Here is a 14,757-nt window from a genome sequence, read left to right as displayed (position 1 = left end):
AGGAGGGGGATGCTGAAGAGTATTTCTGTCTGTAATAATTTTGATTGGCTGGGCCTGGCTCCCAAGTGGGTGGGCTTATGCCCCCCCAAGCCCACCAATTGCTGCGCCCCTGCCCAGTCATGTGAAATCCATAGATCAGGGCCTAATGAATTGATTTCAATTGACTGATTTCCTTATATGAACTGTAACTCAGCAAAATCTCTGAACAAAACATAATATCATTTTCCTTCATTTTCCCTCTGTCTCCTCCCTGGAGGGCTATTCAGCATGTTATATTTTAGACTCCTGAATGAACAAATTCCAATTGACTCCCACTCTGCAACGTAGTGCCAGAGGCATTTGAGGAATTTACATTAACTGCTGAAATCACAGTCCACACAGCCTGTGGGGTAGGAGAGGAACAACAGGGGCGGTGCACGAGTCCCTCCACTCCTCAGGAAATATGGCCTGTTAAGTATGTTACAGTAGGTCACTTAATGGCTCTGTACCTATGTTATATTTACAGCCCTGAAATCCTTATGTCGACAAAGTTAAAACGGTGAGGCTAAAGGGGAATTCTGGGTTGAAAAAGGGGAGAGATATTTGCAATGGAAGAAATCTTGTTGATTTACTGCGTTGTTTGGGTCTCTTCTTTCCAGTCAGTCATTGTGATACCACACAAGAACAGGAAGTTTAAGAAAAATATGTGAATCACTGAAAAATGTGAGTCACTGAAAATTCATAACTTCTATTCTGTGTAGTATTTTATGTCTTCAGATTTTAGAGTGAGATGAGGACTTGAGAGGAAAAGGACCTAATGATTCATCATGGGTTTTGTTTGTTAGTCTGAACTCTTCACTATTGGCCTAAAACCGTGTTTTTCAAACTCTTTTCTTACAATCAACCATAATTTCACAGTAATGTTGCCTTTAAACAAGCCTGTCTCTCAATATGAGAATCAAAAGGATACGTGGGCATCAAAGTCAGTAGACGTGTGTGAAGTGCTCACATTCTAAATCTTCCATACAAGTCAAAACGTGATGTAATTTCCTTTCCAAGAAACAAGGGAACTTTTGACTGTCTATTCAACTAGGTAATTTTTATATAATGGTGAGGTGGAAAAGGCAGTCAAAGCAATGTAAATGTGTGTGACTGTGATTAGAAATTGACAAGGGATTTTGATTTGATGCTGATCTTTCATCATTACACCATTTCAATACATGGCAAAGACTGATCTCATATAGCACGTTGATTGTATTCACGCTACATTTGTATGACTTGAAATTTGGGACCTGGCACAAACATACATTTTCACTTCGTTGATGCAATTACTTGCAATTTACAGAAGCAATAACCTTTTTCCACAAATCTTAAAGTTTTACTTTCAAGGAATTTGCATGCATCTGATACAATAACCACTTTGATGAGTCATTATTAGTGTAAAGACAATAATGGGACATGAGATCAGCTAAGCTGCTTATTCACAGGCAGCCCAATTCAGATCATTTGTTTGGTCAAAAGACCAATTAGTTGCAAAAACATCAGAAATGTGCTGCCTGTGTAAACACAGCCGGGTTGGATGGGATGTGCATTCAAACTGAATCCATATTTCATGATTTAGTCTATGACATTGCATTTAACTTTACTGTCATAACATTTGAAAACAGCATAGTTAAGGGGTGGTGGATCAGAAGTTTTTCCAACCTCGCGTTCCCTTAGCGTAAGTAAAGAAAGACTGAACACACAAACACCCCATCGTCTGACAAATGTTGGGAGTATGTTTTGTTATATATGACATGTTTATTGAAAATGAAAGATATCCCTGGCCTATCACTTGGAGGACAGTGAGAGGGAGTTTCTTCCTGACACAGGAGGTGTAAAACCATCTCTCATACCCACATATAGAACAGTACTTAATCAAATGGCCATAAAAAAACGCTATTCCTTTTATGGCCAGAGACAGATAGAAGAGACTACAAAGGACTAGCAGAAAGCACATTTCTTTGCAGATGAATCTTGTCCAGTGATGTGGAGTTCTCAGTTGGACTACTGGTTTTCAGTTGACTTTATGCAGATGTTTTTTTCTGGGAAAGGTTGATCTTGTCACCCAGACTCAACGCCATACCCTGTAGAGAGAGGGGAAGTGTTACTTGCAATGTATAAACTTCAATAAACAATTCCACCCCGATGTTTGCATTATTCTATCATTACTACGTCGGCATCCCAAATGGCAACCTATTTACAAAAGTAGTGCACTATATAGGGAATAGGGTGCATTTTGGGATGTATTCTGAGTGGGGAGTGAGTTTCTCACTTGGCTCTTGGCCCGGATGCGGATGTGTCCGTTGACAGGGGCATCAGGACCCAGGTGGATGGGCTTCTCAATGCTGACGTTGGCCAGGGCGTCTTCACCGAAGATGGAGCGGGCATACAGGTTGGCAGCCATGAAGCCACAGAAGCCAGAAAGTGCCTGGTTGTAAGGACAGACGAGGTGGAGTGAGTGAGTGAGCATCACATGCATTACTACCCATTTGATCCAGTAGTCCGATTGGTCCTGTAGAAACGTGCTCAGTTTGCTGAAGACAGATCCACAAATCCATGGTGGATTGATGAAGAATTAGAAAAATAATACATGATACAAAATACATATTGCCTGTATCTCGCAGGGTGTCCTTTTCTTTTCAAACGGATTGATTCAATCAGATAATTATTAAAAGACATTTAGAAATCAAATCCTAACACTGTAAAAAAGGTAGCAGCAGCAATGTTAGACGCTCTGACAACTTCCACTCAGCCTTCCTATCTGCCAGGTTTAAAACCTCCCTTCTGTTCTACACATCATCATCATCGTCCTATTGATGTAGTTCAAACTGAAATATTCCACGACTACTGTACCTTCTCTGGGGTCAGGCACTTCATGTTGGTGGAGCTGAGGATGTGGTGGAGGTACTCGTTCAGGTCTGCAATGTTGGTGTTCACTGTCACCTAGAATAAACAGTGTTATTACGATCATCCACTGAACACACTAACAAAACAAAACCAAATATGGACAGTTCTCTTATCTAGCGGTAGTACCTTATTCTCCCACTCAAACTCAGCCCACATCTGTCTGAACTCTGCGTCTGTGCACGAGGCTGGCTGGATGTAGTCCATGATGTCAATGTGGATGTCACTGAGGACCACGCAGTTCCTGTCGCTGGCAGCTCCTGATACGTCATACACTGAGACAGAGAGACATTAGAACTGATGTCGTACACATGGAGTGGAGGCTGGCATCAGATTATTCATGACAAGTACTCTGACAGAAGTTAGAAGTGATCCTCTTACCTATGTTGCCAAATATGATGCCATTCTCTGTGGACGCCACTTTGACGTTAGCCTTGATGTTGGCAAAGTCATGGGGTGCCAGAGTGAGAGGAGAAGGCTTCTCAACCAGCTTGAGGTCACCTGTTGGATTGAAAGGTTGTTATCAGCATTAGACATACATCACCTATGGTAAACAACAGAGATTGCCCTGAAACAACCCTTAGTAAGGATGTATGACTCTCCATATAGTCATATGAACTATAGACTAGACTAGAACCTCACCCAATGTCGCCAGCTCCAGGGTGCAATTCTGAAGGGTGTCGTTGGTTTGGTTGACGACCAGCACGTCCAGCACAATGTCATACTGGTTGACATGGACATAGGCCTCAGCATAGACTGGGTCTGAGAAACCAGTCAGCTGGGTAACCTGCAATACATCATACACTCAGAATGACATGGTCCTCACCAACCTGTTGTCATACAACGGTGCACCTGTCAATAACTACCTCAACAGCACTAATAGCTAAGATGAAAACGTACATTTCTGAATAGGATCCTGATACAATCCATGCCATAGCCTGAACTTGTTATATTCATTCCCTCTTTCATAGTCGTTCCTATGGAACAGACCTGGAAAACACTGATTTCTCTGTTGCTATGGCTCACTGTCACGTTGGAAACAATGCCACCTGCTGGCAACTTGAGGTAGATCACATACATCTACTATCCAAAAAGGCACATGACCATGTGATTCGCAAGCACACAATTTTGTAATTCTGTAACAGAACGGTGTGTGTCTACAGGGTCCTTGTAGGCGTACCTTGTTGAGTTTGGAGGCCATGGGGTCGTTAGCCTCTTTTTTAAGAGTGGTTCCCATGGCAGCCAGTAAACTGAGCTGGAACTGGTCCTCCTTGGAGGACGTCTCGTTCTTGGCCGTCAGTTGCATAAAGGAAATGGGGTCGTCTGCCTGCACCAGCACGTTCCGCTTCTCTGACTCTTTCTGTGGATAAGAGCACAGAACACCATCAGCACATAGCAATACAATCCAGCAGTGTCCAAATGGATAGGCAGCCAGGTGAAGGGAGAACTAGAGTATAGCTGACTGAACTGGGAGAAGGCACTGGTTTAGTGAGAAGAGTGGACTGGAAGCTATGGCCTAGTAATCTAGCAGCTATGGCCTAGTAATCTCCTTACCTTCTGAGATAGCTTCTCCTCCTCCAGCCTAACAGTGAGCATGTGAGACAGGGACTTGCGGCACTCCTTATTAAAGATGTCGTTCATGAGGGGCGAGCACTCGGACAGCACTTTGAGGCACAGAGAGATGCGGTCCACATCGTCGTCTGTGATGGGCTTCTTGGGCAGAGAGGACTTGCCCAAGTGGAGGATGGTGGCCATGATCAGCATAGACTCAGCCACAAAGGACTGATGGGGAGACAATAATAGAGCATTAGATTCACTTCATGACTTTCAATGGCCAGTGAACATGGAACACCTAAATCACAACTGTTTCCCAACCGTTTCAGAAGATAAGAGGTTCTATACTTACATTCTGTCTCTTTTTATCTTGAACTATGGTGACATATCGCAGGGCCACTTTGGTCAGGGTTGTGGCCAGCGAGGCTGCCACATAGAAGTCTCCGTCCATCAAGAAGCCCCTGAGAGGAGGCCTACAGGGAAAGGGACGACAGTTTCATTCAGTGCCATTTCATCCACTTCTGAAAGACAACCACTGCAAGCTAAGAAACTATGTATTTTAGACACAAAAGGTCATTTCTTTTACCTGTCCTCTTCCTTCTTTGAGGGTCGGGAGGAGCTGAGGGCGCTCTGTGTGACGTAGGTGCCCATCTCTGTCACCAGTTTGGCTGCTGGCGCTGCGCTCACCTCTTCTTCTGGCTTCCCCTCCCCAGCCTCTTTCTTGATCTCGTTCTCTACTATGGGGATCTGAAAAGGGGACAGACAATGAGCCACTGGCATCAAGTATCACTCTGGTATTGAATGCTGAAAGTGAATGAATAATCCATAAGCACACATACATACCTCTCCAAGCGACCTGCGCACTTCTGTCATCACACTCTGAATGTCCTCTTTAGTGCTGCAGTACTCTCCCAGGATCCAAAGCGCTCCTCTGTAGATCCTAACACAGTTTAAAAGATTGGATGTCAGCATAAAAAAAAAAAATCTGTAATTCTCCAAAAGTATCCTGTAAGTCTCTATTTATATGCAAGCTTGTCGGTCTTGGTCTTACTTGACAGTCCTGATGGCGTGGAAGACTTCCAGCATCTTCTCGATGATGAGGGGCCTCAGGCTGTCGAACCTCTGAATGGCCTCCCTCACAAACTCCAGCACATCAGCCGCCGCTGCCTCGTTAGTGTCACTCAGGAACTCCATCAGCTGAGTGACACACGTATGTCATTTAGATTACATCACAGAGGACAGAATGACCCTAGCTGTGTTTGATTTCAAGGTTTGTATGTGTGAACAGGGTAGACTCACCACAGGAATGACATTGGCCGCCATGTCAGGGAAGCGTACACTGCATGAGTGGAGGGTGCGCACCAGCAGCTGCCTGAATTTATCAGTGTCCTCATGCTCCGTCACGTTGTTGGTCTTAATCACCTCCTTCTTCAGAACTATCACCAACTGGAACACAAACACATGAACACCTTAGTGAGGAGAGTCCACAGACACAGGAGAGGAGAGTCCACAGACACAGGAGAGGAGAGTCCACAGACACAGGAGAGGAGAGTCCACAGACACAGGAGAGGAGAGTCCACAGACACAGGAGAGGAGAGTCCACAGACACAGGAGAGGAGAGTCCACAGACACAGGAGAGGAGAGTCCTGAGGATGACACCCCCACCTCCTCTACGTTCCGGGATGAGACTAGGTCCAAGGCCAGCTGCAGGGTCTTCTTCCGGACCTCGAGGTCAGGCGTGCTCAAAACACGCAGAATGTCCATCACCAGGTCCTGGGTGGACAGAGAACAGACATGTTAACCAGGTTATTATTACACTTCAAAGACTTACTGGTACCTAACATGGAGCCTGTTCACCAGGAGCAACATTAATGAAAGTGAAGTCGGAGTACCTGGAGAACACGTTCATGAGTGGGATGCTCCTTCAGCTCTATCAGACGATCCAGGACGATCAGCTTCACGTTGTTGTCACTCTCCTTGATAATCAGGTCAATGTAACACTGGGCAGCAGCCTAGAACAAACACACAAATGCCATTGAAAGACAATACCAGACCAAAATCCACAGCAGTGCCGTGTTGTGTTGTAGATAAGTGAGAGGGGGTACCTTAATGGCAGTGGGTGCGCTGGACAGCGTGACAAGAGTGCCAGCTGCCTCGTACTTGACGGCTGGGCTGGAGGACTGCAACAGGTTGTAGATGCAGCGGATGAAGCGGGCACGCTCAGACGGGTTAGCGTGGCACACCTAAACATTGAGGAAACAAGAGACATGACAAATAAAAAATGCCAGTACTTACGTGGATATAATCTTCAATTGAAGCTTTGTTGTTTTCTTTACCCCTTTTTCTCCCCAATTTCGTGGTATCCAATTGGTAGTTACAGTCTTGTCTCATCGCTTCAACTCCCGTACGGACTCGGGAGAGGCGAAGGTCGAGAGCCGTACGTCCTCCAAAACACAACCCAACTGCTTCTTGACATAATGCCCACTTAAGCTGGAAGCCAGCCGCACCAATGTGTCGGAGGAAACACCGTACACATAGGGACCGTGTCAGCCTGCACTGAGCCCGGCCCGCCACAGCAGTCGCTAGTGCGCGATGGGACAAGAACATCCCTGCCGGACAAACCCTCCCCTAACCCGGACAACGCTGGGCCAATTGTGCGCCGCCACATGGGTCTCCCAGTCGTGGCCGGCTGCGACAGAGCCTGGACTCGAACCCAGAATCTCTAGCGCGATGCAGTGCCTTAGACCACTGCGCCACTTGGGAGGCCCTTCAAGCTTTGTTTTAAATTTTCTTTAACTCATAGCATAATGTCTTAATAGACCACACACATTGGCATATGTTTCGGCTTGCTCCTTCCTTAGTGCATGTGAGACAGAGAAACAGACATCAAGTGACATCCTGTGTTTTTCTTTACATATTTCTCAAAAGAGATATCTGGAGGTTTCTAGTGGGAAAATGTCTGAAGGATTCACCTTGTAAATCAGCTCCACAATGACCAACTGGAGAATATCTCCAAATGTATGCACTTGATCAATGCAGGTGCTGAGGTAATCCAGAGCTCTGTCCTGCACAGTGGAAATGACCAGTGTTAGTCTGAGGCACAGAAAAATGTTGGTGAGCGGTCTCTAATAAAAAAAGTGAAGATGCAATTGACCTGGTCTGCGTGAATGAGCATCATGAAAGCATTTCTCTTGCAGCTGGCATCTTTTTCATTCACAAGGAAATCATGGATCAACTCAGGGGCATCTGGGATGAGATTTTCAAAGTTCCTGAGATGGAAATAAAATTTCTCAAGTAAATGCCATGTTCTCCATTAAGGGTCATAAACAGTCATATGGAACTTCCGTATTGTATCACTACAGTAAGTTTACCTGTAGATGGTGTAGATGGCCAGTACAGCATTGCGGCGAACGTAGCTGTGGCGGTGCTCCAGGCAGGCGCGTATGGCGGGCATGAGGGGCTCCAGCAGCTCAGACTCCTTCAACTTGCACAGGAAGCGCAGGGTGGATCCACGGATGAACTCGTTGGGGTGCTGCAAGTCCTGAAACAGCCAAACATACATTTAATGCCTCTTATTCAAGGATAATAGTCACACATCATACTTTCTTATGCTAATTATATAATTTATCTAACATTCAGACAGTACACTTGTGTAGTATGCTACCATACCTTTCTGTAGGCGTCACAGACCAGGATCATCTCCTGAAGCAGCTTGCCATCTGGAGTCGTCTTGGGGACAATCTCCCAGAAGACTAGCAGAAGCTTTTTAATGGTGTGGTCTTGAAGTGGGAGGACAAATCGGATGATGGTCATCAGTAGGCCTGGCAGCTTCTCTCCATTCAGTATCATGATGATTACCTTCTTCAGGGCCTCTGTCTTTGCCTTGATCTCTCCTTTTTCTGATATCAGGAAAAAATAACGTTGTATTACTCTTAAAGTCACACTAATCACAGATCATTCACACTGAATGTTTAGGGGCGGTTAGGTGCCTATTGACAATGCAGATAGAGTCAGCAAATGACACTTACCTAAGTCTGCTTTGAGACTGACTTCCGATGGTGGTTCGGAGTCATTTGGAACATTGATCAAAGTGTAACAAACATTCTCTGCGGCTGTCATTTTGCCGGATGGATCGTCTTTCCTCTTGCAACACCCCAATCAACAGAACTGTTAAGATGATTCCTATGAAGTACCCATCAAGTAATGTTAATGCATAATCCGACAAATGTAAACATAGCTGCTATTACACAAGTTACTTAACACGATTCGTGCTTTCTAATACTGCACAGCTGTAGCTAAGAAATATGTGGTAGCTAGTCGACACATCCACGTAGACAAGTCAGTTAGCTATAGTAGCGTTACTATAGTAGCTAGGTAATGTTCTTCATTCACACAAGCCGCCTCGGCTGTTAGTTAGCTAGTATGCTAGTTATTGACAAGTCAATGGCCTAACGAATTATGCAGCTCAATCAGTGACATTCACAAAAAAAACAGAAATGCAATATGACCGTAACACTTCACAGAGCCAAGTAAGACGTTTTGATTTTGCAAATTGAGCACGCTCAAACGCTTGTCGTCCATGACAGCTAGTGTTAGCTTGCAAATGGTGGATGGATACCAAAACATATTTGGAATAATTACCGAAACCAATCTTTCCGCTCTTGGTCACGATAGAAAAATAAGTACGTAGCTGCCTTTTACTGCACGTTTACTATATTTCAAAATATCCTCATTTCTCGCGTCTGTTATTTACTTGGGCATCTGTAAAATTGCTCAGAGATCTTCTCGAGCTGTCCGTTCCCAACTTCCCTGTGACGTGGAAGATTAGCTACTTTCTGAGCCACATCACTGATACAGCAAGTGAAAAGGGACAAATAACCCGGATGTCTAGATGCGAAGACGAAATTATAATTATAAGCGTTACCAAATGTAACAATCTTCTATATTGCCTCCATGTATGTACTCAACTGATGCTTTACATGTTTTTGCTACAAGTAACTTATACATATGCTATTTATGAAATATTGAATTGTAGATTTTGTTTGTATCTCATCACTTAGTAAGGCCCAATTCAGAGGGTTGACCAAGCCACATTATATAAGGCTACCATTTCAGTTGGGTTTGGAAGTAGGTTGTGTTACCAGTGATTATGATTCAATAAAGTCCATAGTAATCCTGGGTTAGTCATGATGTTTGAACATCTATGTTTTTCTTGTTCAAAGTTCAGTTGGTGCTTAGGTATAAATAAACCCACTTCGGTTCCTACCTTCTCTTTGAAAACATCCACCACCGAGTGGCCACATAAGAACGTAGAATGACAATGCAGTAATGAGAAAAGATAACATCACATTTACATTTATTTTAACAAACCAGACAAGTTCAGAAAAAGTTGTCTTTAATGACAAAAAATGAATGCAAACATTGAATGGCTAACAAAAATCATAGATAGTCGATTTGAACATACACAAGTATAATGGTAATTGTTCTCCATGTTGATACAGTTACAAGTGAGTGTGGGTGGAATATTGGTTGTGGACAGGATGCCATCCATTGACTGAAAGAATCAGGGATAAGAGCTTTGTCATCTTCACACTGTCTGGGACACAGTTCAATCTTAGAGCTCCATGGGCTCTTCTGGCTTCTCTGCTGCCGCCTCGTCATCTGGCTGGGTAACCTGCAGCACAACAAGAGGACAAAGCATGTGCATTGTCAGGTATGGAAATAACTGAATAATGTACCGTCAATAATCTTATTAAGGCAATAACCGTTCCTCTTGACAAGTTTCCTCAGAGAAAATATTTGTATTCAAAATTTGCCAAGTTGTTTTTTACCCTTCTCTGTGGCCTCTCCTCAAGGCCTTCAAGGAATGATGCCACATCGCCATCATCGTAGATGGTGAACTCCATGTCCTTGCCAACAATCCCGATGGACACATTCTAAAAGGGCAGACAGTAAGTTGTCAATCTGTGATTTAAGTTGTGTTCTGATCCCCTACCCTTCTCTCTGAACCCCTCATGAATTTAAAAACATTGGATTAGTGTAAGAATGGCTAGGTGTTTTCACATAGTAGTTATACCAGTCCATCCCCTCATGGGGAGCGAATGAGAGCCCACTTCAGGGTGAGGAGTAGATAATTGGACAGTAGCCTGATGGAAAAGTCTTAAGGTTACTACAAGCTTTACTCCGTTGATCTACGTGCACGTGGGTGGAGTGGGATTTTTGGAGGAGGGGATACATTTTGGAAACATGATATCCTTGCTGGTCCCACTCCCATTCAAATCAAAATGTATTTGTCACATGCACCAAATAGAACAGGTTTAGACCTTAGTGAAATGCTTACTTACAAGCCCTTAACCAACAATGCAGTTAAGAAAAATAGGTGAAAAGAAAGTATTTACAAAAATAAACTGAAGTAAATAAAAAAATAAGAATAGAAAACAATTTAAGAGCAACAATAAAATAACAGTAGCGAGGCTATATAGCAAGGCATATATGCATAATCACTTTAACTATACATTCACGTACATAGTACCTCAATTGGGCCGACCAGTGTTCCCGCACATTGGCTAACCGGGCTATCTGCATTGTGTACCGCCACCACCTCTTTTACACTACTGCTAATCTCTTTTCATCATATATGCATAGTCACTTTAACCATATCTACACGTACATACGACCTCAAATCAGCCTGACTAACCAGTGTCTGTATGTAGCCTCGCTACTTTTATAGCCTCGCTACTGTATACAGCCTGTCTTTTTACTGTTGTTTTATTTCTTTACTTACCTATTGTTTACCTAAAGCCTTTTTTGCACTATTGGTTAGAGCCTGTAAGTAAGCATTTCACTGTAAGGTCTACACCTGTTGTACTCGGCGCACATGACAAATAAACTTTGATTTGATATGCAGGGTGTACCGGTACAGAGTCAATATGCGGGGGCACAAGTTAGTTGAGGTAATTGAGGAAACATTTACATGTAGGTAGAGGTAAAGTGACTCACAAGGGGGCGATAGCAAGGTTTTGTAATGTTTTTTATTTTTATTAGTAGCTAGCTGGCAGCCTGGCTAGCTGGCTTTAAACATAGGAAGCTAGCTAGCCTTTTTAACTTCCCACATCTATCTCCATGTGAAATAATCAGATGTATAATTTAAACATATGCCCTGGCAAATATTTGTATACTTGCAGGTTTAACTACTGATGGGGAAACAAAGCTTCCTGAAGCTGAGGTTCAAGACAATTGTGTCAAATAGGTTCATTACTCAAGGTTTTAATTAACACAGTGTACGCCTGCTGTTCAAAATCATTTAGAGCAGCCAAATTAGCGTGTGCTCAGCATAGCCTTTTTGTCTTCTACCAAACCACCAGGTGGTTGTTCGACGAAATGAAGCTTCAGACGTCGTTAATAACGCTCTTCTGATAAAGTGATACAGGCATTGGCACACTGCTTCAAAGTACACTTCTTAGCGATTTTGACGCATGCCTCAGAGCTCAGGCATCAAACATAACATCACTAAGTGTAACCCAAAACATTATCCCAGTTTGATATGCTGCTTATGTATTAATTCCCATATCAGCTAAAAACAGAACATCATAAAGTTTTGCTCACAGAGAAAAAAGAACATGGCTAGCTAGTTGGCTATAGCAGGTTCTACCATTTCACACTTGCCTGATAGTTATAACTTCTAAACAAAATACATTTTGGGGTGGATTCTTGTTGTTTGGTTATCAATGCAAAATAGGCTACTTGATTAATAACCTATAGATCGGATCGACGAACCAAGCGACAACCCTGCCCACCACGGCTGTGGAAAGAATGATACGGCGCATAAAATGTTCAGGTAGTAGAAAAGTATGTTGAATGCCGGATGGTATTACAAGAAGCCGCCCCTTTTGTGACAAAAAAACGACATTCCAACATTGCGCTAAGCTCCGAATCTTACGTCTCCATAGAGCTTGCAGTAAGCTTAAGGTTTACCTTTGTGGTAAGATCTTGTTCTGCAGGTAGAGTTTCTCTCAGTCCCCGGAGGCCATGTTGAACTAGGTCATTCAGTTCACCTACAAGACAGAATGAAAGCTTTACAATGTGCTTACATCAGAAGCAGAGAAGAAAAGGCAAAAAATACTCACAGTCAAAAAAAGTGTCCATATGTCTTTCCAGGTAGGTACGTGCAGACTGGGAGCGGGCCCCTATGGACATGGCCTTGCAATCAAAGTAGTTGGCAGAGGGGCAGGTCTGGAAAATGTGTGGCCCCATATCCTAGAAGAGACAGACAATATTAGATATGACATACTATTCCACTAATATTTATAGAGGGACAAACCAACCAAAACATATCTTACATCATATCCTGCGATGAGTAATCCCACACCATAAGGCCTTCTTCCATATCTCTGTGTAGGGATCTGGGTTTCTGAGTGCTAGGTCAAGGTGGATTGTCTTAGTTGCAACAGTGTAAAACCTTTTAAAATGACCAATACAGACAATTCATGTTAAGCATCATAAAAACTACATTTGTGGTAAAAGGATACTGCTTCCAATTAGTGTGACCAAGCGGGACACAGGGAGAGGCCGATCAAACACGAACCTGGAGTCCAGGCACTCCTGACGCATAAAGTTGCTGAAGGTGTATGATGGAAGAGAGAAGTGTTAACCTCAGTCAGAAGAACACTGTCTAATTCTCTTCAAGAATATGAAAAACCATGCACAACAGATCCTCTCTTACCAGAGTAGCCTTGCATCAGCAGTGAGGCCAGCAATGGAGATGCCAATATGGCTGTCGACGTGTAGAATTTTCTTCTGATGGGCAGCCAACTCGGACTGAGCTCTCTGGACAAGAACACAAAATTAGGATTATAAATAGACAACATTTACACTACTTTTCATATAATCATGTCCTTGAATGCAAATGTAAAATCAATGTAAATTGTACCTTCAGAGCCACAAGTACAGCATGACCGCGAGATTTCAGACCCACTGTGGCAGATCCTTGTTTCACTGCTTCCATAGCATATTCAATCTGATGAATACGCCCCTGAAACACAAAACAGTGACCTGTTATGAGTCACAAATATTGCAGCTAAAATTGCTAACTGTTATGTTACCTGTATTTGCAGACTCTTACCTGTGGACTCCAAACTGTGACATCATTGTCATACTGGTTGCGGAACTAAGAAAAATACAAAATTTAGTCCACAATCTAGAAACCTACATGTTGCTGTCATCATTGATTCCATAATAGAAATCAAGTTCCATTTGCATGTGAAAATGTTATCATGGAATGCATTATTGCTCCATTGTTTATATTGGCTACCCAAAGCCCACTCTTTTTAATGGTAACAGTTACTTCTTAAGTGTCTTTAACAAGGCAATGACTCAGCTAAAACAGCGTTGATTTAACTAGCTAGCAACACAGCTTGGTCTTCACACAGTGAAGTTTGACTTCAAATTGTGAACAAGTAATCTAGGTAGCTAGCTAGCTAACGTTAGTTGAATAGATAACCATTGATTAAAATGTGAGCTATGTCCAATAACATTAAGCAAGAAGTTAGCTACTACTATCATATTCTACCCAAAATATGGGTTAGTCACAGGTTAGTGATGCAGCCATAGCATTTGTTGTTGTCCTAACTAGCTATTCTATTTAATTACATTTTTTTTTACCGGTACAGAAGCGTGGCTAGTAAGCTTAATAACTAAACGCTTACTCATTGCTGGATAGCTAGCTAGGTAGCCTTTCCATCCAACTACAGATAACAGAGATTTCTGGTGCATTTACTTATTACGTTTGCATTCACTTTTGATATATCGTACATATTATATTATTTCTTCCAAGTTTACCATGATGATAGAGCTTTCCACCAACAAGAGCCTCCGATAACCGATGAGTGCTTGATTACTTTTCCTATTGATGTCTGCGCAAAGGGAAACAAGTAGATCCCAGAGAGGGGGATCCGCGTTCTGTATTTTTCTCTCTGCCTGATGTGATGTGAAATTATTCACCAGACACTGCTGAAGAAATCAGAACCCCCCACAATACACAAAGTAAAAGTGTGCAATTACTCAGTACACCTAATGTTAAACATAATCTACGATCTCGTCGAAATCAACTATTTCCCCCTGAAAATTTAGACTTTGAAGGTGCGTTCCTTATTCTTACATAAATATCACTTGCTTTCTATGATATATCCAAATAGAGTTCCATCTTCTCTGATATATGTAGTGCTCAAAATATGCGATTCCTTGGAGGAACATTGCTTTCATTTACAAAGTATCATTAGA

General features: G+C 42.8%; 2 protein-coding genes across 2 annotated transcripts; both read right to left on the bottom strand.

Moving 5' to 3' along the window:
- Window positions 1-1,335: 1,335 nt before the first annotated feature.
- Window positions 1,336-9,242, bottom strand: copb (Coatomer subunit beta). Its single transcript, NM_001140349.1, is given in 22 exon segments — window positions 1,336-2,105; window positions 2,294-2,449; window positions 2,875-2,964; window positions 3,055-3,200; window positions 3,307-3,426; window positions 3,568-3,712; window positions 4,106-4,285; window positions 4,480-4,707; window positions 4,832-4,952; window positions 5,066-5,226; window positions 5,323-5,419; window positions 5,531-5,676; window positions 5,779-5,925; window positions 6,145-6,252; window positions 6,372-6,491; window positions 6,585-6,722; window positions 7,452-7,544; window positions 7,634-7,748; window positions 7,851-8,020; window positions 8,149-8,378; window positions 8,508-8,661; window positions 9,121-9,242. Coding segments are annotated over 21 exon segments (2,862 nt in total). The 5' UTR covers window positions 8,599-8,661; window positions 9,121-9,242; the 3' UTR covers window positions 1,336-2,045.
- Window positions 9,243-9,857: 615 nt separating this feature from the next.
- LOC106587532 (proteasome subunit alpha type-1) lies at window positions 9,858-14,447 on the bottom strand. The gene is made up of 10 exons (XM_014175998.1): window positions 14,317-14,447; window positions 13,601-13,645; window positions 13,409-13,510; window positions 13,202-13,305; window positions 13,008-13,096; window positions 12,819-12,889; window positions 12,606-12,735; window positions 12,454-12,533; window positions 10,311-10,415; window positions 9,858-10,153 (listed from the first exon to the last, which is right to left on the bottom strand). The coding sequence occupies exons 1-10, from the start codon at window positions 14,317-14,319 to the stop codon at window positions 10,094-10,096; spliced, it is 789 nt and encodes a 262-aa protein (XP_014031473.1). The 5' UTR covers window positions 14,320-14,447; the 3' UTR covers window positions 9,858-10,093.
- Window positions 14,448-14,757: the final 310 nt, after the last annotated feature.

This window comes from Salmo salar, chromosome ssa11 (genome assembly GCF_905237065.1).
Source record: "Salmo salar chromosome ssa11, Ssal_v3.1, whole genome shotgun sequence".
In the NCBI taxonomy this organism is placed as follows: domain Eukaryota; kingdom Metazoa; phylum Chordata; class Actinopteri; order Salmoniformes; family Salmonidae; genus Salmo; species Salmo salar.
Note: the sequence above shows the minus strand (reverse complement) of the source record. Positions and strands in the feature narration are given on the sequence as shown.